General features: G+C 37.3%; 1 protein-coding gene across 1 annotated transcript in view; it reads right to left on the bottom strand.

Moving 5' to 3' along the window:
- LOC107062721 (uncharacterized) overlaps positions 1-733 on the bottom strand; it is a 4,870-nt gene extending 4,137 nt beyond the window's left edge. Inside the window, exon 1 of the mRNA XM_015313681.1 lies at positions 640-733. Within this exon, the coding sequence (XP_015169167.1) occupies positions 640-733 (94 nt within the window). The remainder of the gene's footprint in view (positions 1-639) is intronic.
- Positions 734-21,460: the final 20,727 nt, after the last annotated feature.

Genomic DNA, 21,460 nt, shown 5'->3' with positions numbered 1-21,460 from the left:
AGCCACCATCCACCCTAGCTCCATCTTTCACCTTGAGCTTCCATGGGGTTTTGAGAGAGTTTTTGGATGTTTTGAAGTTAAATGACTAAGTATGGATATGTCCCCTTTTTATAAAAACGTCCCAACACTTAGAAAAAAAATTGAGGCGGGTGAACAGTGTTTTCGGCTACTGGAATTTGCATTTTCTGCCGGACAGGTTTTACGAAAATGGTCATAACTCCTTCATCCTAACTCGGAATGAGGTGAAACAAATTGCGTTGGAAAGCTAACTCACAGAGCTTTAATTTTGATAGTTTGAGCTCCTTCCAGTTCCTTGTGTGCTGAGAGATATGCCCCTTTAAAGTTGACCCTCAAAATCGCATTTTTTTGCGATTTTCGAATTTTGATACGGTTGTTCTAAAATTCGGGTTAGACTCATTTCCCACTCAATTTGACCCCCTGAATAAGAATATGAAGTCGAATTTCCGAAATGATGCATGGATTTTGAGATATATGGAAATTACAATTTTAGGTGTTTCCGAAGCACATTTTCGGACATTTTTGGGGTCGTTTCATTGGCCTTTTCAGAACAAGCTGCTAGCAAAGTTTCGGCAACAAAAATAAAATGTTCCACTTGAAGGGAATGTGAAGTTTCTATACCTTGGAGGACAGAGATGTCAAAAACGTACCTCTGATCAGCTATAAAACTAGAGAAATCACAATGGTCATAAAGTAATGAAACAGATGCATACATTGTGGTTTTCCAGAACATGGAAGCTTAGGAACATGAAATTTTTCCAACACATAAATAAACATACTAGACAGTCATTACGTACATACTATAAAAAATTAAAAGAGAAAACATGAGCAATAGGTTTCAACGTCCAAAATCCAATAAAATGGAGTTTTCACCAATTGTTTTATATATATTCCACATCAGTTGAAAACATATTCTGTTCAACTTAATGTATCATCTATGACAGTAGCTATATCAATATACTTTGGCAACATTCATAATGATAAGCAAATCAAAATACTTCAAACTTTAGACCAATGAAATCTTTTAGTTCACATAGAGAGACCAAAATCATAATGCAAATCAAAATACTCAAAGCCCTAGGACAAAATCAGCTACAAAATATTAGTTGTTCCATAAAAACTAAACCCAACTTCACAATGATTTTTCACAGAGTTATTGAATCTTCACAAAATTTGAGTTACAAATTCTAAACTACAAATGGATTATGTCAAACAGACCTAAATCAGAACAAATAACATACATTTCAACAAACCCATTTGTTATTCTAAAGATTTTTTAGAAGCCCTTAAATGGAATTTTTGATTTTGGAAAATAGTACATGTATAACCAAATAGAGACAATGAGGACTTAGAAATCACCTTAAAAATAGTACACCTTTATATGCAAAAGCTTAATTTTGAAGAAGACTACTTTTGGAGAAGAAGACCACTGAAGATGAACACTTCACATTGGAGAAGAAGACCAGGCGGCACTCATCGCTTTGGTTTTGGTTTTTTGGAGAAATGGAATAGGTTTTTGGAATGCATTTTGTTCACTAAGATAAAAAAAGTGTGGGTCAATGAAATTAGTGGAGGGAAATAATTATTTACACATCAAATTCGCGGGTTGGGCAAATTTGTTTTACTTTTCACTTAAACAAACCGTTGCCACAGGTGTTATTTTGCCACGGTTAATAAGTATGTGGCCATAGATAATCTATAGCGGTGAATATATAGATGATGCCACGGTTTATATTAAGAATTACTCTATTTGTTCTAAGGGTATATGGCAAAGGTCATAATTGTGGCAACACATACTCTATTGCCACGGTTGTAAAATTGTTGCCGAATAAGCGTTTCATTAGGTCAAATTTCTAGTAGTGATGACTGTTTAATTGAGTGGTTGTGCTTCGAAAGGAGAATGAAGTTTTTATTGAGAATTAAGTGTAATAGAATGAATCAGACAGAACAATAGTAATTTTTTTTTACATGATATAAAGCATTATAAGCCCTTGTTAACATGGTCACATCCTATTTCGAACTAGTCGAAACAGTTCACAACATAACATGGTTGCCACTCTTATTTTTAAAATTGTTTTGTTTTAGAGTCACCACCTAATTTTAAGGAAAATATTAGGAAAACCATTTTTTATATGTAAGCATATACTCTATTTGATTTGTGAAAACCAATGAGATATTGAGTAAGTATTTTTGTTACTCGAGGGAAAGGTATTAAGCATCCCTCAGAGCCTATCCGAAGATAGTCCTTAAACTTAATTTACGAAAAATAATTAGGAAAATTTATCCAATTATTTGCTTTAAAATTCATGATAAGTAAATTTTATTAGTTTAAGAAAGAGAGTAAAATATAAGGTATGACATATATATATCTATAAAATAGTAGTATATTTATCCTACCGTAAAATAGACAAATAAATAGATAAATGCACTTAAAATGTACGACAATTTTATATGTTGGAAAATATAGATGTGTCTTATATTAATTTATCCAAAATATACAAATGTTGAGTTTAAAGGATATGAAAATTTGTTGTTTTATTTATATATAGAATTAAGACGTAAAGAAAAATAAAATAAAATAAGATAATAGTCGGGATAAGTATATAATAGTATGTGTGATATATAATTTGAATCAAAATACATAAAATAGAATTCCTAAAAATAAATAATAATGATACTAAATGTTAAAATATTATATAAAGTTTGTGATCTTAGCTAGTCTAGTATATATATGTATTTGTTTAAAACATATGAAATTTATTATTTTATTTACATGTAGGGAAAATGATGATAGGCACATATGTAATAAAAATAACATATATATTAAAATGTAGGATTTATAAAAAAAAAAGTAAATAATATACGTAAAAAGGATAGAAGATATGAGAAAAATAATATGACATATATAACAAAATAATAGGTCATGAATAGAGGAAACTGTGAAAAATATATATAAGATTAATACCTTATATGCATGACATATATATGTATGTACCTTGTATTTTTTGAACCTCTTGTCATATCCAAAATCTTGAAGTAGCATATTCAAAAATTGAAATATTTTAGCAATATTTGAAATGTGATAATAGAAAATATATTTTTTCATAGAGGGGGTGATGTAAAGAATATAAAATAGGTCTAGCTATTTGGACTTATTCTATAGTTACATTTATTGAAAAACATATAGACCTACTTCACTACTTATTTTCTTAAAAAATAATTCTAAATGGTAATTAGTTTAGCCTTAATTCCTAAAGGTGATTATTTTAGCCTTTAAACGAATCTCAAATTCATTTGGGAGTTCCAATCGATGAGTTTTCCTTTTTTTCTTACTTAAAGGTGAATATTATTTTTGCCTTTTCGAATCTTCCTTTGGTAATTCTAAACTATAAGTTTTCTTTTCTTATGTTCTAAACTATAAGTTTTATTTTCCTTAACTTAAGAGGCCTAAATGAATGTGAATTTCCTTCTTCCCAATTTAAAATACCTAAAAGAATATGGATAAGTAAACTTAAGATGTTAAACTATTTTCAAGAAATTGTTTTGTATCATTTGTTCTAAATGTATTTCCAAGGGTTTGTAGCACACCACTAAATTCACGAACAAATATATTGTGTCGCAGAAGTAAATTAAAATAAAAAAGAAGCAACAGATCAATATATCACAAATTTAGAGTTGTGTCAATATGTATAAGAATTAGTCAACATATCAAAACAATATAATCAAAGTCATAAAAGGGAGGGCTAAGAAACATTGGACTCCTAATTATGAGACTCCAAGTGTAACACCCCAGAAATGTTTTTGAACTAAAACTCAAACCATCTTTCGTCGTGAATAGGATTTTACCAAGGAATTTAAATTTTTTTGAGTGTTAAGGTCACTAGATGTAGCGCCTTGAGTTCCAAAAAGAACTAAAGAGAGTTCATTCAAGTCATTCCTAAATTCCTTTAGGTTTTGGGTCAACTTCAAATAACCATGACAATCATTAAAGATAAGTTAGATGACCCATAAGAATTTCAATGAAAGGTATTTGAATTATCTATCCAACGCCATTGAGTTTGCTATGTTTTGAGTTCGGATGAGAGAGATATACCCTTTGAAGTCAGGCTGTCCAGTTAAGAAAAGTTACCCGAAAATAGTGAGAGGTATTTCGGTCTTTTTCTTACCCAATTAGATTTAATTCATTTTTAGTGAGATTTTAGGGGTCTAAACTGATTAGGTTCAGTTTTATAATACTAATATACACTTAGAGTTTTAGTTGAGAGTTCAAGAAGAGAAAATACGATAAAAGAGGAAAGGATCAAAACCTTCGTTCAAGAAATTCAAGATTTCGCCAAGAACCTAGTTCTTTGAGGTATATAAGTTGTCATAGTGTTGGGTTTATTCACCCACACTCCAATCATGAGATTCTTTTACGAATTTCATCCTTAAGTTAAGATATATAGACTTCTTGATGAGTGTTCTTGAAGTGTCATTCTAAATCTTATTTTGTTGGGGTTTTGATGAATTCCTCAGATGAAAGTGAGTGTTTTGAGGGTTGTATTGAGTAGATTAGTGTGTACTTATGTTGAGTAATTGAATCCAAGTGAGTGGCGAAGAAACCATTCGAATATATGCGAACTAGGGTGAGAAAATGAGCAAAGAAATTCGTCGGGGTCTTCTAGGAATGGGCTGGCGCGCCGCCCCACCATTGCGCAAGAAGAGAGAGTCTGTAGTTCATGGGCTGGCACCCTGCGCCACTCAGTGTGCCAGGGTCACCTGCCCTCACCCGCTTTTCGTTTAGTCCGTCTGAGTTCTTTCAAACGGTACCTTTACTCCCCTTTGATTCTAATCACTATAAACTACTTCTAAACACCAAGAAATCATTTATAACATGAATCATAACCTTGAATTCAAAATTCAAATTCAAGGTAGAGTTGAGAGTTAAGTCTTGAGAGTTCTTCCGTACATTTTGAGAAAGTCCCTCTGAGTCTTTTTAGGAGTCTTCTACATTTCAAATAATTGGTTTCAAGACTTGAGCAAGTGAGTATGATAATGTATTCATGATTCTACATTATCATCATGTAACACCTTGGAAACTAGTAGACCAAACTAGAGCCACAAGCCAGGGTTCTAAGGTTTGGTGTATGTGAAATAGAGTCGTAGATGAGACTTTCCGTACTTTGAATGAGGGGATTAGTAGTTGAATGTCAAGATGCGTGTTAGACCCCGTAGTTTAGCAGACTATCTATGGAATGGTATAGGGTTGCAAGGGCCTAAGATATCAAGGAAGAGTGAAAGAGAACTTGTCCTCCTAGATGACTTGTTGGCGATGGGGCAGCTTGATCGCCCAAGTCCCTTCGCGATACGCCAAAGGGCACCTAAGGTCGCCTAGTGGGCAGTCCGGTTGTCCTTGATTCTGGAACAAAGGGTGAGCTAACTCATAGCTCGCCAACCTACTTGGTGAATAACCCAAAAGTCCCCTAAATCGCCTAGTTAAACTGACCCATTCTGGACCTTGCTGGAAAAATGGGTGAGCCAAGGGTCCACTTGGTGAGTCGCCTAGTGCCCTTGGTGAGTCATGAAGGTGCAAAGGGTGAGCAAGGACGGGAAGGTTAGTAAATTTTAAGTTAAAACGTTTAGGGTCCTTAGTTTTTTACCAAAGTTGACCCTACCTTATTTTTTTCCTTTCCTAGAAACTATATAAGATTATTAGACCTAAGTTTACCTCATTTTAAGTCATTCAACCTAGAATCAAAAGAAAACCCATCTTCATCCTCTCCATAGAATATTTCTCTCTCTAAGAAGAACCTCCATTGAAGAAGGAGATAGAGCTTGAAGCTTGGGTGAAGAGCAAAGTCCATTGTTGAGAGCTTTCTTTAGGGATTTGATTAAAAGTATGTTTAGCTTTTCATCTATGGATTCTACCACTCATAGAGTCCCCTTGAATTTCCCCTAATTTGTGAAGAAGAACCCAAATCAGGCTAGGGTTACTTCCAATGTATGGGTTTTAGGTGGATATGATTCCAAAGGGTCGGATACTACTCATATATGATTAATTTAGTGTTGATTCATGATATTATGAAGAATTTATGTGAATCCATTGGTAAACCCTAATCTTCAAAGTATGTGGCTTTATGGTTGGATGAGAAATTGATGATTCTTGCTATATTCTCTTGGGTTGTTATCATGTATAGAACTTGTCAAAGAATGGGAATATGAAATCATGAATTGAACTAGGATTATGCATGTATGATTGAACATGAATTATAGTGATTGAAATTAGGACTCTATGATGAATTATGCTTAGAATTTCCTATGACTAAGGCTTAGGGCTAATGTGTCTTGTGATCTAGACTAGTATGATGATTGTGGAATAAATCTTGAATATAGGGCTTGAAGTCATAATGTTAATCACTAGGGCTTGAAGTCATAATGTTGATCACTAGGGCTTAAAGAGCAAGTCTAATATGATGAGATAGCTTGCATGTATGTAGAATGTGAAAGGTCTTCTCACATAGAATGATGCGAGGGTGAAAGGCTAATTATCTAAAATGAATCATGATTGTTAGAATAGAATAGCTTGAGGTTGAGGCTTATGATTCCTTCATGGATAGTTGAATTATGTAGCTTGGTATGGTAGATCTTATGGTAGTTTCGGATGGTAGATCTCATGGTAGCTTGGGATTTGAGGAATTAAGCTCTTCTAAGGTTAGCTTGAAATAGCATTGGTAGGATGGTTTTCATGGTAGCATGTATTAGTATAGGCATGGTAGCCTAGGATTGAGGATCTATACTATCCTATGGGTAGCTTGATCTAGCATTGTTAGAATGCACTCCATGGCAGCTTGACTTGGTAAGGCCAAGAGCATTTCATGGTAGCTTAGGATTGAGACACCACACTCTCCTAAGGATAGCTTAGGGTTGAGGATTCATACTCCCATAAGGGTAGCTTGCATCCTATTGAATGATTGCATGGTAGCTAGGTTGGTATACTTGTATCGTTCCTAGGATAGCTTGGATGGCATGGTAAGGTTTTTTCCATGGTAGTTAGGTCTAGCGTAGTAGTATTCTATTCTTTGATAATATAGAATGATAAATAGTTAGCATTGAGTAAGCTAATCTAAAAGGAGTACTTAATGTGAGTGGTAGTATGGGATGCCATTCATACATGGCACAAGTATGACTTGAAGCTAGTTACGAAGTGTCCTCTTATGTGATGTATGCCTAGCTTGGATAGTTGCCTTCCATGACATGATTGACTTAAGATGATAGTTCCTTGTCAATATGAAGTAGGTCAATAATGACACCTAGAGATGGTAAATATGAATAGTGTGACTTCAAGATATGCTTAGTGTGTGTGGTATTATGGGATGCCGCACATGCATTGCACAAGTGTGCCTTAAGGCTACTTAGGAGTGTAAACCTAGGTCTTGACTATCAAGGTGGACTATGACCAAGAATGACCAAAGAAAGGTACTTAGCTTAGGTAGTATTGCTTAGGGGTATAAGTGCTCTTATGATATGAAAACCTAGGTCTTGACTATGAAGGTGAACTACGACCAAGAATGACCAAAGAGAGGTACTTAGCTTGGATAGTATTATGGGATGCTATCCTTGCCTTGCACAAGTATGCTTAGAGGTGGCTTGTGCAATAGTTTTCTTCAATATGAAAGAATTATTGTTGGATTATGAATTTATGTATGTCTTATGTTTACTAACCATTTTGAGATGTTTTATGTTGGTATATTAGCTTTCATACTTGGTACATTTTGTACTAACACATATTGCCTACATTCTAATCAAATGTAGGGCGTTGGAGATTGAGTTGCTTTGGAGGCTAGGTTTCTAAGGCGTTTGAAGACTTGAAGAATTGGTGAGTCCTCATAGCTTCGAGGACAAACCCACTATGTTCCTTTTATGTGATTTCTTATGTTTTAGACTTTTTATGGGCTGCGTCACAAGACTTTTATTCATGTTATTCATAGATGGTTTGAGAAAAAGCTTTTTGTAAAGACTTCCGCTTTTATGAAATGTTTTAGATTGAATGTTTTAAATAAAGTTTCAAATTTCCCCTAATTTTCTATGATCGTATGTTATGATGACGCTAAAAAAGCTTTTTGTAAAGACTTCCGCTTTTATGAAATGTTTTAGATTGAATGTTTTAAATAAAGTTTCAAATTTCCCCTAATTTTCTATGATCGTATGTTATGATGACGCTAAGGGCTTGTATTGGACCCCTTCAGGGTCGAGTACGCCATGTTACGTCTAGGGGGTACCTCTGGGTCGTGACAAACTTGGTATCAGAGCATAAGGATTTGGGATAAGTTTTAGGATGTCTCAAACCACGTCTAAGTAGAGTCTTATTAATGGGTGTGAGTCGCGACACATTTATGAATAGGAGCCTATTGGATGCTTAGGAAAAGTCTAACTTATTCATTCTCTTAGTCGTGCCATAGATTTTGGCTTTAGTAGGCCCTTTTTCTAATCTGTGCCTTTGGTTTTTTAGGGTATGGCTAATACAAGGGCAAATGCTAGGAGAGAAGGGGAAGACATTAGGGACCAAAAGATTCCTCCCCAAGCTCCACATCAACCTCCTCCTAAATTCCTAATGGCCCTCCAATTGGGAATGTCACTCTAGCGGAGTTTAGGGCTTCTATGCAATTATTGGCTGGAGCTTTGACGGCATAAGCCAATAGAGAAGTGGTGGTTCCGACAAACCCTATAGGGGGAATGGGTGCTTATAGGATTAACGAGTTCTTGAGGATGAACCCTCCGGAGTTTAGTGGCTCCAAGGTGGAGGAGCATCCAAATGGGTTCATAAATGAGGTTTATAAGACTCTTGCCATCATGAGGGTAACTTTCAGAGAGAAAGTGGAGCTAGCCGCTTACCAATTGAAAGTTGTTGCCCAAATCTGGTATGAGCAATGGAAAGATACTAGGCCGGTAGAGGCGGGCCCTATAGAGTGGGAAACTTTTAAGTTGGCATTTCTAGATAGGTTCTTTCTTTAGGAGTTGAGGGAGGCTAAGTTGGAAGAGTTCATAAATCTTAAGCAAGGCAACATGAGTGTCAATGAGTATGCCTAGAAGTTCACTCTTTTGTCTAAGTATGCTCCATCTTTGGTAGCAAGTCCAAGGGATTTGATGAATAGGTTCATGACGGGGGTGTCCGATTTGGTAGAATAAGAATTTCGTATGGCAATGCTTATTAATGAAATGCATATCTCATGCCTTATGGTGTTTTCCCAATAGATAGAAGAGTCAAAACTCAAAAAGGAGAGGGCTAGGGAGAAAAAGAGGTCTAGGGTGGATAATGATGGGTCCGAGAGACATGGTCGTTCTAAGAATCGACAAAAGTTTTCCGGACAAGGCTATTCTAATGCTCCTAAGTATAAGGATGAGAGGGTGTCTACCCCTAGGTCACAAGGGAAAGGTAGTGAGTCCCTATGGCCCACTTGTTCGAGATGTGGTAAGAGGCATGAGGGTAAGTGCTTAGCCGGTAGAGATGGTTGTTATGGATGTGGTGAGAGTGGCCACATGAAGAAAGATTTCCCAAAGGCAAAGGCTACTATAAGAGAGGGTAAGCAAGTTGCCTCTAGTTGTGGGGATGATGAGCCTCTAAAGAGGAATAGATTTTATGCTCTCCAATCCAAGGATGATTAAGAGTGATCTCCTCATGTCCTTTCCGGTATGTGCTTCTTTTATGTTTTAGAATATTTCCAGATTTCTTGTCTTTTATGACTAGTTATGTTGGACTTAATGTTGTCCTTTCTACGATTGATGTTTAGAAAGCATGTGTGGGTTTTCTCCCAAGGGGGAGATAGTGTGTCTACCTAATAAGGTTATTATGGGATTATGTGTTGCTATGATTCCCTCATATGCATGTTCATGAAAAGGCCCAGGTCTTGTTAGATATGACTTACATACTTTGTTTTGCCTCATGTTGTAGCTAGGAGATGTTAGTTCCTCCTTGAAAATGAATTGATATAGAATTTCATACATGTTGGGTTGGTAGATGTAGTTCCCATTCCCCTGTGTTGCATCGAGTATGTTTAGCTTGGAGATGAAGTCTTACTCCTTGATTGTGTGCATTTAGATGTAGTTAATGGATTTTGGGATGCTAGTCTAGAGTTGTTTCCTTTAAGAAGTGTTTGGAAAGGTCATTCGAGGAGGAATGTTCCCAAAGAGGAGATATTGTAACACCTAGGAAACTAGTAGACCAAACTATAACCACAAGCTAGGGTTCTAAGGTTTGATGTATGTGAAATAGAGTCGTAGATGAGGCTTTTCGTACTTTGAATGAGAGGCTTAGTACTTGAATGTCAAGTTGGGTGTTAGACCCCGTAGTTTAGAAGACAATCTATGGAATGGTATAGGGTTGCAAGGGCCTAAGATATCAAGGTAGTGTGAAATAGAACTTGTCCTCCTAGGTGACTTGTTGGAGATGGGGCATCTTGGTCGCCCAAGTCGCTTGGCGATGCACCAAAGGGCACCTAAGGGCGCCTAGTGGGCAGTCCCTTTGTCCTTGATTCTGGAACAAAGGGCAAGCTAACTCATAGCTCGCCAACATACTTGGCGAATCTCCCAAAATACCCCTAGATTGCCTAGTGAAACTGACCCATTTTGGACCTTGCTGGAAAAATGGGTGAGCCAAGGGTCCACTTGGTGAGTAGCCTAGTGCCCTTGGCGAGCCATGAAGGTGCAAAGGGCGAGCAAGGACGGGAAGGTTAGTAAATTTTAAGTTAAAATGTTTAGGGTCCTTAGTTCTTTACCAAAGTTGACACTACCTTATTCTATTCCTTTCCTAGCAACTACATAAGCTTATTAGACCTAAGTTTACCTCATTTTAAATCATTCAACCTAGAATCAAAAGAAAACCCATCTTCATCCTCTCCATAGAATATTTCTCTCTCTAAGAAGAACCTCCATTGAAGAAAGAGATAGAGCTTGAAGCTTGGGTCAAGAGCAAAGTCCATTGTTGGAGCTTTCTTTAGGGATTTTATTAAAGGTATGTTTAGCTTTTCATATATGGGTTCTTCCATCCATAGAGTCCCCTAGAATTTCCCCAAATTTTTGAAGAAGAACCCAAATCAAGCTAGGGTTACTTCCAATGTATGGGTTTTAGGTGAGTATGATTCCAAAGGGTTGGATACTATTCATATATGATTAATTTATTGTTGATTCATGATATTATGAAGAATTTATGTTAATTCCTCGGTTAACCCTAATCTTCAAAGTATGTGGCTTTATGGTTGGATGAGAAATTGATGATTAATGCCAGATTCTCTTGGGTTGTTATCATGTATAGAACTTGTCCAAGAATGGGAATATGAAATCATGAATTGAACTAGGATTATTCATGTATAATAGAACATGAATTATAGTGATTGAAATTGGGACTCGATGATGAATTATGCTTAGAATTGCCTATGACTAAGGCAAAGGGCTAATGTGTCTTGTGATCTAGACTAGTATGATGATTGTGGAATAAAACTTGAGTGCAGGGATTGAAGTCATAATGTTGATCACTAGGGCTTAAAGACTAAGTCAAATATGATGAGATAGCTTGCATGTATGTAGAATGTGAAAGGTCTTCTAACATAGAATGATGCTAGGGTGAAAGGCGAATTATCTAAAATGAATCATGCTTGTTAGAATAGAATAGCTTGAGGTTGAGTCTTATGATTCCTTCATGGATAGTTAAATTATGTATCTTGGGATGGTAGATCTCATGGTAGCTTGGGATGGTAGATCTCATGGTATCTTGGGATGGGAGATCTCATGGTAGATTGGGATTTGAGGAATTAAGCTCTCCTAAGGTTAGCTTGAACTAGCATTGGTAGGATGCTTTTCATGGTAACTTGAATTAGTGTAGGCATGGTAGCCTAGGATTGAGGATCTATACTCTCCTATGAGTAGCTCGAACTAGCATTGTTACAATGCAGTTCATTGCAGCTTGACTTGGTTAGGCCAAGACCATTTCATGGTAGCTTAGGATTGAGACACCACACTCTCCTAAGTATAGCTTAGGATTGAGGATTCATACTCCCCTAAGGGTAGCCTACATCCTATTGAATGAATGCATGGTAGCTAGGTTGGTATACTTGTATCCTTCCTAGCATAGCTTGGATGGCATGGTAAGGTTTTTTCCATGGTAGTTAGGTCTAGCATAGTAGTATGCTATTCTTTGATAATCTAGAATGATAAATAGTTACTATTGAGTAAGCTAGTCTAAAATGAGTACTTAGTGTGAGTGGTAGTACGGGATGCCATTCATACATGGCACAAGTATGACTTGAAGCTACTTACGAAGTGTCTTCTTATGTGATGTATGCCTAGCTTGGTTTGTTCCTATAGTTGCCTTCCATGACATGATTGACTTAAGATGATAGTTCCTTGTCAATATGAAGTAGGTCAATAGTGACACCTAGAGATGGTAACTATGAATAGAGTGACTTCAAGATATGCTTAGTGTGTGTGGTATTATGGGATTCCCCACATGCATTGCACAAGTGTTCCTTGAGATTGCTTAGGGGTATAAGTACTCTTATTATATGAAAACCTAGGTCTTGACTATGAAGGTGGACTACGACCAAGAATGACCAAAGAGAGGTACTTAGCCATGATAGTATTATGGGATGCTATCCTTGCCTTGCACAAGTATGCTTGGAGGTGGCTTGTGGAGTAGGTCTCTGAAATATGAAAGACTAATGGTTGGAGTATGAATTTATGTATGTCTTATGTTGACTAACCATTTTGAGATGTTTTATGTTGGTATGTTAGCTTTCATACTTGGTACATTTTGTTCTAACGCATATAGCCTATATTCTAATCAAATGTAGGGTGCTGGAGATTGAATTGCTTTGGAGGCTAAGTTTCTAAAGCATTTGAAGACTTAAAAATTGGTGAGTCCTCCTAGCTTTGAGGACAAACCCACTATGTTCCTTTCATGTCATTTCTTATGTTTTAGACGTTTTATGGGCTGCGTCTCAAGACTTTTATTCATGTTATTCATAGATTGTTTGAGACAAAGGTATTAGTAAAGACTTCCGCTTTTATGAAATGTTTTAGATTGAATGTTTTAAAGAAAGTTTCAAATTTCCCCTACTTTTCTATGATCGTATGTTATGATGATGCTAAGGGCTTGTATTAGACCCTTCGGGGTCGAGTACGTCATGTTACGTCTAGGGGGCACCCCTGGGTCGTGACACATCATGAGATCGTTCATATCATGAATCATAACTCTTGAAATCATAATTCTAATTCAAGAAAGAGTTAAGAGTAGAGTTCAAGAAGGTCTTTGAGTTCAATATTTAATCCTTTGAGATCAACTATAGATTTGAGCTATGTTTTGAGGAAGTAAGTATGAGGATGAGAAGAGTTGTATACATGAGTTCCATAATGTTATGTAGACCCTCGAGTCGAGTCACTCATGCCCATAAATTCCGCATGAACTTCATAAATTGAGAATCTTCGAGAGGAGTAGTATCTTCAAGTTCCAAGGCTTGAGTATTGAGTTCCTAACCCTTTTCAGATTATATTCCTAATCATGGGATTATTATATGTTACCCATGAAGTCCTTGAGTTGAGTTGTTCATGCCCATAATTTCGCATGAACTTTATGAGTTGAGCATTCTTGAGATGATTAGTCTCATGAAGTCCTTGAGTTGAGTTGTTCATGCTCATAATTTCTCTTGAACCTTATGAGTTGAGCATTCTTGAAATGAGTATTATCATTGCAGTTCTTGAGTTCTGAAGTTGTTGAGTTCCAAGTATTGAGTTTTATTGTATGGTTATTGAAAACCCTGAATTGAGTCGTTCACGTCCATAATTTGGCATGAACCCTATTTCGAGTAGTCTTTAACAATTTTTTTCTAAACTTGTTTTAAGACTTGAGCATTTGAGTTTGAGAAAGAGTAGAGTTGAGCTTATTTTTCAAAATGAATATATGGGAACTAAGTATTCCCAAGAGTAAATGTTTTCACATTTAAAAGAGGACGTAACTGAGATTTCCAAAAGAGATTTGGAGCAGTTTTGTTAATTATGATTATTTAGTTGATGGTTGATTTTAAATAATTAATTTTAGTTGGTGGCTAATGGGATAAGTCCATAATTTATTTAAAATCCTATACTATTTAGCCCATATATGAAAATAAATTAGTAGGTTTAAATAATTTTAAATTATATAAACTTAAGAGGAAAAAAGAAAGAAGAAGATGAAACCCGGAAGCCGAAGACGGCACAAACCAGATCGGTGGCCAACCCGCAACATGTAAGCATTAATCACACCTCAACCAATGACTTTGGATATATTATTAGAGGTTAAATTATTACTATTATTATTATTATTTTATTGTTATTATAATTGATTGTGAAGAGAGTTGAAAGTTTGAATATTGCAAATTTAATTCTACAACTCTATGTACGTATGTTCTGAGTTGGAATGGAAGAAATTTGTGGTCAATCATTATGTAATAATGGCTAAATAATTTTTAATTAATTAAGATAATCAATTAATTAGTGGTGAAGGGAATTGAAACATATAAATGTAGGTTGTTTGGTCTAAGGTGGAGAAAGGGCTAGTTTCCCCAGAATTGTTTCATAATATGACGTTGGTCAATTGTAACGTGTTATTTTCTTAAAGTTATAATATTATAAATAAAGTTTTTGACATGTTGAGATAGATAATTAAATATCATGTGTATTGTATTATATAAATATTACTAGATTTATGATATCAGAGGAGCTGGAACTTAATCGTTGATTTGAAAATTTGGAAATATGAGGGTTGAATTGTTATTTTGTATCAGGATTAGGAAATTGATTATAGATTTGGGGTGTGTTTTTGGGTCTAGACAAGAGACAAAGTAAACTGGGTGTTGTTAGTTTTGGAATCTTATTGTGATTATTTTTTAGAATAGATTGTATTGATTTGGAAGTCCAACGAAAGAGATATAAGTCCCAGAGTGATTGTTCGATTATTTGAGGCAAGTGAATTTCTAAATCCTTGTTAAGTGTAAAGAATCGTGTATTTCCTTGTGGTATGTGTTAGGGAGTAATGGGACTTGGTGATGGGTTGACTTGTCCATATTGAATATTTCTAATGATGAAAAACGGGTAATAAAAGGCATTGTGATTAATTATTGGTGTGTGATGTGTTGAGAATGGTTTGAAAGGCTTATTGGCTCATTGTTGATGTTGTATCACGATTGTGTTGCTGTTAATTATGCATTATTATGAAAATGGGCATCTCCTCATTATTTATGTGAACATGTCATTTGCAGTGATTCTGACACATGATTTTGATAAGTGTTATGTGAATTGATGAAGAATAAGAAATTAAAAAGGGTGTACCATTTCGAGGGATGTGTCGCACGCCGCGTCGCATACTATTATCAAGGAACGTGTTGCACGCTGCGACAAATACTATTATCGAGAGACGTGTCGCATGCCACGACGGATTTTCTTATCGAGGGTTGTGTCTCATGCCACGACGGATGCATGGACATATGTCCTCCATGGGTCCCGGACTGAGCGACACCGGGTGTGTATCACTAGGTCAGACATGCATTACTATACTTGACATTGCATTTCATTACATTGCACGTCTTTATCATTAGTGAACTTGATGTTGTATTTTGATGATCTTGTGAGTGTCATTCTGTGGAACATGTGATTGATGAATAATGAGCTTGTTGTTGAAGATATGTAATTGTTAGAGTGTTGTTGAGTTGTGTGCTATGTAAATTGTGAATTGTTAGGTTGGACTGACTTTATGCAGGTTGTAGTTATGGAGGTAGTTATTGATGAATATTGAGCTTGTTGTTGAGGATATGTAATTGTCAGAATGTTGTTATTGAGTTGTGTGCTATGTAAATTGTGAACTGTTAGGTTGGACTGGTTTTATGCAGGTTTTAGTTGTGGAGATTTGGTTCGGGTGTAATGAGTACCTGTATTCTGTTCTCTTAGCTTGTGTTTAGAAGTTTACTTGCCGAGTACCGTGTGGTTTGGTACTCACCCCTTGCTTCTACATTTTTGTAGGTTACTAGCCCAGACCTTCGTGATACATTATATTCTCTCCTTGTCTTAGGCTGTTATGCTCAAATTACACCTCTATTAAAGAAGTATAAGCGATCTCGTCAAATAAAGAACCCAACTTGTAGGTTGGGGTCGATCCCACAAAGAATATTGTTCAGACTTAAACTTAACTCACTATTATATCCGTTTAGTCAAACTATTTTCGAGACAAGTAAATAAATGAGGGGGGGGGGGTTGTAAGCAAATAATCGATTGTTGATTAAGTAACAAGTGAGCAAGATTCAAACTTTAAGTTATCAGTATGAGAGAGAAACTAGGGTGTATGTGTTCCCCACAAGCTCTTAACGCGGTAATCCTAATAATAGTAATCATTTCCTAGTGTTTTACATGCAAAGTTGGTAAGTTAGGTATCTCTAAGTGATTGGTCCTCCAAATAGGGAATTTCACTACGCACCTTAGTCCGGCTACGAGTGTATACTTTTCCTATCCTTACCTTTACCCCAGATTAGACATCACATCAATGTATGTCTTAGATTTAACCCTTGCACCAATTGACATTAGACTATTAGATAACATCCACTAAATCTCTATTGTTAATTCTTTCCTCATTCATTACTCCTTGGTCCGGCAAGTAGGAACGAGACGAGTTCTAACATTTGCAACCATTAAAAAAACTTCTAAGCGAAAGAATTACCAATACATGCATAAACCCTATTCAAGAACTACTTAATTATTATTTATACGTTGTTAATTGCTCATGGTTCCCACAACCCTAGTTGTGGATTTAGCTACTAATGCTTGAAAGAACACAATTCATGTTTTGATAAAAAGAATTCATGAGCTTACAATTAGAGTAGAAGAAACCCAAAATCTCCCATTGAATTTCAAAGTGAAAATCTTATAAAACGAAATTCGGAAATCAACTTGCTAAAGTTTGCAAATTAATTCCAACAAAACACCAAAAACTAAAAGTATCCAATGTCTAACCCCCAAAACGAGGTTTATCACTCATAATTATAGAAAACATCTCCTAAATAAAAAGGAAATAAAATAAGGAAATAATAGGCTGGGACACGGTTTCAGTTGACGGTTCGACCTATGGACCGTGGGTCGACCTACGGTCCATAGGTCCCCTCTGTGGCTCAACACTAAGACAATTTCATCAGGTAGTAGAACCTTCAACTTTCTGATCTTCATCGACGGTTATGCAGGACGGATCGTGGGTCGACCTATGATCTGTCGTCTTGCTCCGTGGTTCCACACTTGTCAGACTTCCCTGATGGTGCACCTATGATACAACACCTACGGACCATGGACTGGGCTACGGTCCGTCCTGGCAATCTGTGGTTTGAGTTACTGAAACTCATCTATTGGCCAAGACCTACGACTACCCATCCACGGTCCGTTGATGTACCTACGGTCCACGGATGGCACCGTTGTGGTACTTCAATAAATTTCAGCTCGCATCTTCATCAACCGCATCTAAGCCTATTTCTTGCAAACATTAGATACAAAACATTAATTCTAATACAATATAGCCCTAGAGACACACAACTTCTAAGTGAAATGCATCAAAACTACCGCAAACTCGTGGTATATCAACACCCTCAACTTAAACTTGTTGTTTGTCCTCAAGCGAGACACAAACTCTAAACGACACTTATGTAGAAGGAGACATACAACCTCAAGAAACCACATGGACTTTTCAATCCATTCCATTTCCTTAGTGAAAATCTCTTCATTTAGACTCAACAAACTAACTCATACGGATCAAAACATGACATAGATCGACCAACATACATCACAAAATACACCTTTCACAATCACCAAGGTATCAATTTTTCCAACAATGTAACTAGTACCCTCACTTCAAAAGATATCCTTTTTTCACTCACAATAGATATGACTTTCAAGTTTTGGGATTCGTTCAACACTCACACTCAGAAGTGACTTCAAGTACAGTTAGTGCTTAATACCATAGGCTTGCCCTTATTTACACTACTTAGACTCTCCAAACTAGTTGCTATGATCACTATAGGATTTTCTTAGCTTGTAATGCAGCCTCAAGGCCAGGTATGATATATTTGGGTACTTTTTAGTGACTTTCTGCCCTCCTTGACATTACACTGGCTTTTTACCTCTTTTTTCAACCTATTCTTGACATCCTTTCATTTTACTTTCTTTCCCTTGATTGTCTTAAACACAGATGTGACTTTTGACTTTATAGCTCTTATTTTTCACCTTCTTCTTTTTCTTTCACTTCATTTTTTTATTTCTTTTAGCACTTTTGATTTTCATCTTTTTGCTTCTTTTGCACAAAGTGACATCTTTTTTTGTTTTGTTTCTCTCTTCATCACAAAACTCTTTTCATACCCTTTTTCTTTAGGTTTCCTTTTTCACAGCCACCCTCAACTTATGTGTTTAGCATGAGTTGAGGTCACAATATCCGATGTCGGACCAGGGCCAAGATCAAGGTAACTTTTGAATTAGCCACCCTCAACTTAGGCGTTTGACCTAAGTCAAAGTGCACATGTCCAAGGAGGGACTGGGGCCAAAACAATTATTTTAGGGAAGGTGAGTTAGGTGAATTGAAAGAAGTTGTCTATATTAGGCTCAAACATTTGGATCAAAGGGAACATTTATTTCATTTGGTTGGATCATTTTAGGCTTGAGTGGACTTATTTGAACAAGGGCCTACGATCATTTCCTAACTTCTAGCCTATATTATCTTAGCAGGACTAACGGGGCAAGTTCTAGTTTGGCACACACTGTATGACCATTCAATCTTTCCTCACACACACTTGGCACATTGTTTCATTATCAGATTATTCGATTACCCAGTTCATGTTTTAGCTTAAGTCATGAGGTAAAATTAATTTCTTATCATGTCACATTGAGATCCAGCACATTAAACTTATCAAGCCTAAAGTTCACACTCTTTGGACGGGGATCATTTTTCATGCTTTTTATGCCTTTTTTCTACTTAATTCTACACATACATTCCTAAACATGCCAATACAATAGAAATTAAAACATTCTATTGGGGAAAAGAACGCAGGTAAGAAAACCCCAAGAGAAGATTATGAGTTGGGTTACTCAGACTTCACCATGTCACTCACAATCCATTTACACCACCCCAACAAAATAACGTGCAATTGTCCCCAATGCAAAAAAAAACAAAAGTAAAACATAGGGTGAAGCAAACCTGTGACGTAAATTCACCGAAGACCTCTCATGAAGTGGGTCGGTCCGGTTTCCTTTAGACCGTTGGATCAACACTCAGAATGCCATCGGTAGCGCTCCCATCATCTATACAAGCACCCTCAGTAGTGCTCACACTGCTAGATGGGCCAAGACCTATCTCACTGGCATACAACTATCTCATCTTTTCATCCAGTAACGACACCCTCATGGCCTCCTCCAATTGTTGGCGCTCCTTCTTCTTTAATCTGCTGGCCTCCTGAGTGTCGACAGTGCGGTCGGAGTGGGGGCGCTTCCCAGTATCACGGGAAGAGTCCGGTGGTAGCATGGAATTGCCAAATAGGGAAGACATCACCATAATATCACCCTCCTTTGTAGGGGCAGCCTCTGGTGCAAACTCGGGAGGGACTAGAAGGGTATCAACATTAGCCTTCCAAACTCCGTTCGGAAGGTAGCTAACTCAATAGTCAGGGCCGGCCACTCAAAGACTCACAACTCAAAGGCATCCAGGGGCTTATGAATGACCTTAGTCTTCTGGTCCATCACCTGCTCCATCCTGGCCTCAGATTGCTCAATAGAACGTTGCATCCACGACCTAATATGTTGCAGTAGTGTGGCCATCTATGTCTCCAGCTTCAAAACTCGGGCAAGAGGAACGGGAGTAGACCCAGAAGAGGGAGTGACTCGGGAGGTGCTCGGGGCCTAGCTAGTGGATGGAGATGGTGGAGTTGGAACATCTATTGACAGGGCCGGAATGGTGGTGTCATCGGCCTGAATCCGCTCTACATCCGTAGCTAGGCCATTCCCCAAGGGTGGTACGGTACCCTATGACTCTTTTCGTGGGGCAGCTTAGTTGGTGTCATCCCAAATGAGGCTAATATCCAGAGTCTTGGTCACAATAAGCAACTGGTCACAATGCCAAACAGGGACAGAAGTATCCATTTAGAGCTGGAAGATGAGGCACGAGAAGGGTAGGGTGGTGGTGGCCTTGAAGAGACTCTCATGAATCTCTGCAAGCAGGATGTGGGAAAAGTCAACCTCCGAACCTACTAGAAGGGTTGCATTCATCACGGACCGATCCCATGTGATCACATTGTCCGACTGAGTCGGGGACAGTCGATTTCGGACCAGCAACCAGAAAAACTTTGCGGTGAAGCTAAGTGTAGCCTTCTTGATACCCAGGCTAGGAGTCTGAACCCACTCAGCACGCTCCCCATCATCTGAAATTTGAAGGGATAACCACCTCAAAAGATACTCCCTTTGCTTGGCATTCTGGTGAAATATTCCACTCTGTATGAGGCCCATCTGTAACACCGTAAAAATCTAATGACCTAAACTAGAGCCTAACATGTATTCTAGTATCCTAAAGAGGATTAACATAAAGAATTGAGTTCTAAAATAACTTCTCTAAGTTAGTACTGAGGTGTAAGTCCCTAAACGTCAAGGCATGACACCCCAAGGTCCAACCAAGGGTCCTTGAGGAGGTCCTTAAATTGCAGACCAAAAGTTGCCTGAAGGCAGTCACCTACGAGAGGGGCACGCAGGCCTCGTGGGTAGACTCACGCCCCATACGTGGAGGTCATGAGTCAAGACTTAGTCTTTCCCCAAACTCCCCCAAATCTTCAAGTTTTAGTAACAAACCACGCTTGTACAATATGGTCCGTAGACAAACTCACGCCCCTTAGGTGGGGGCTTATGAGTGAGGCCTGTACCAAGGCCAAAATACCAGCCTCACACCCAATCCACAAGTGACTAGAATGGTCCGTGGGTCCATCTATGCCCTGTAGGTGGGGGGTCGTGGATGGGGTCTGCAAAAAGTTGTCTTGAGCTCGGCCAAATGAGGGGTAGTTTCATAAATTCTAAATCAATTAATTAAGGGTGGGGATGGTTATTATTAGTTATTTTAGACTTATATGAATACTTCTTAGTCATTAAACTCCACTTAACACCTCATAAATCACAAAACTCAAAACCAACTCTCCTCTCCCAAAAATTCTCTCTCTAGGACTCCATTGAAGAGCCAAGTCAAGGTCATGCTATTGGATCCAAGAACAAGCCTTTCTTCTCCAATTTCTTGTGGAAATCAAGCTAAGGTATGGATTATTTTCATTCTTGGGTAGCTATCACCCAAGAAGCCCGTTCAAAATATGTTTTTAAGACATCAAAAACCTAGGGTTTCAATCTAGTCATGGCTCTTCTTCAAAAACAATGTAAACTGTTTAAT

This window comes from Solanum tuberosum, unplaced genomic scaffold (genome assembly GCF_000226075.1).
Source record: "Solanum tuberosum cultivar DM 1-3 516 R44 unplaced genomic scaffold, SolTub_3.0 scf00261, whole genome shotgun sequence".
Classification (NCBI taxonomy): domain Eukaryota; kingdom Viridiplantae; phylum Streptophyta; class Magnoliopsida; order Solanales; family Solanaceae; genus Solanum; species Solanum tuberosum.
The sequence above is the reverse complement of the archived record's forward strand: the minus strand, read 5'-3'. Positions and strand labels throughout refer to the sequence as shown.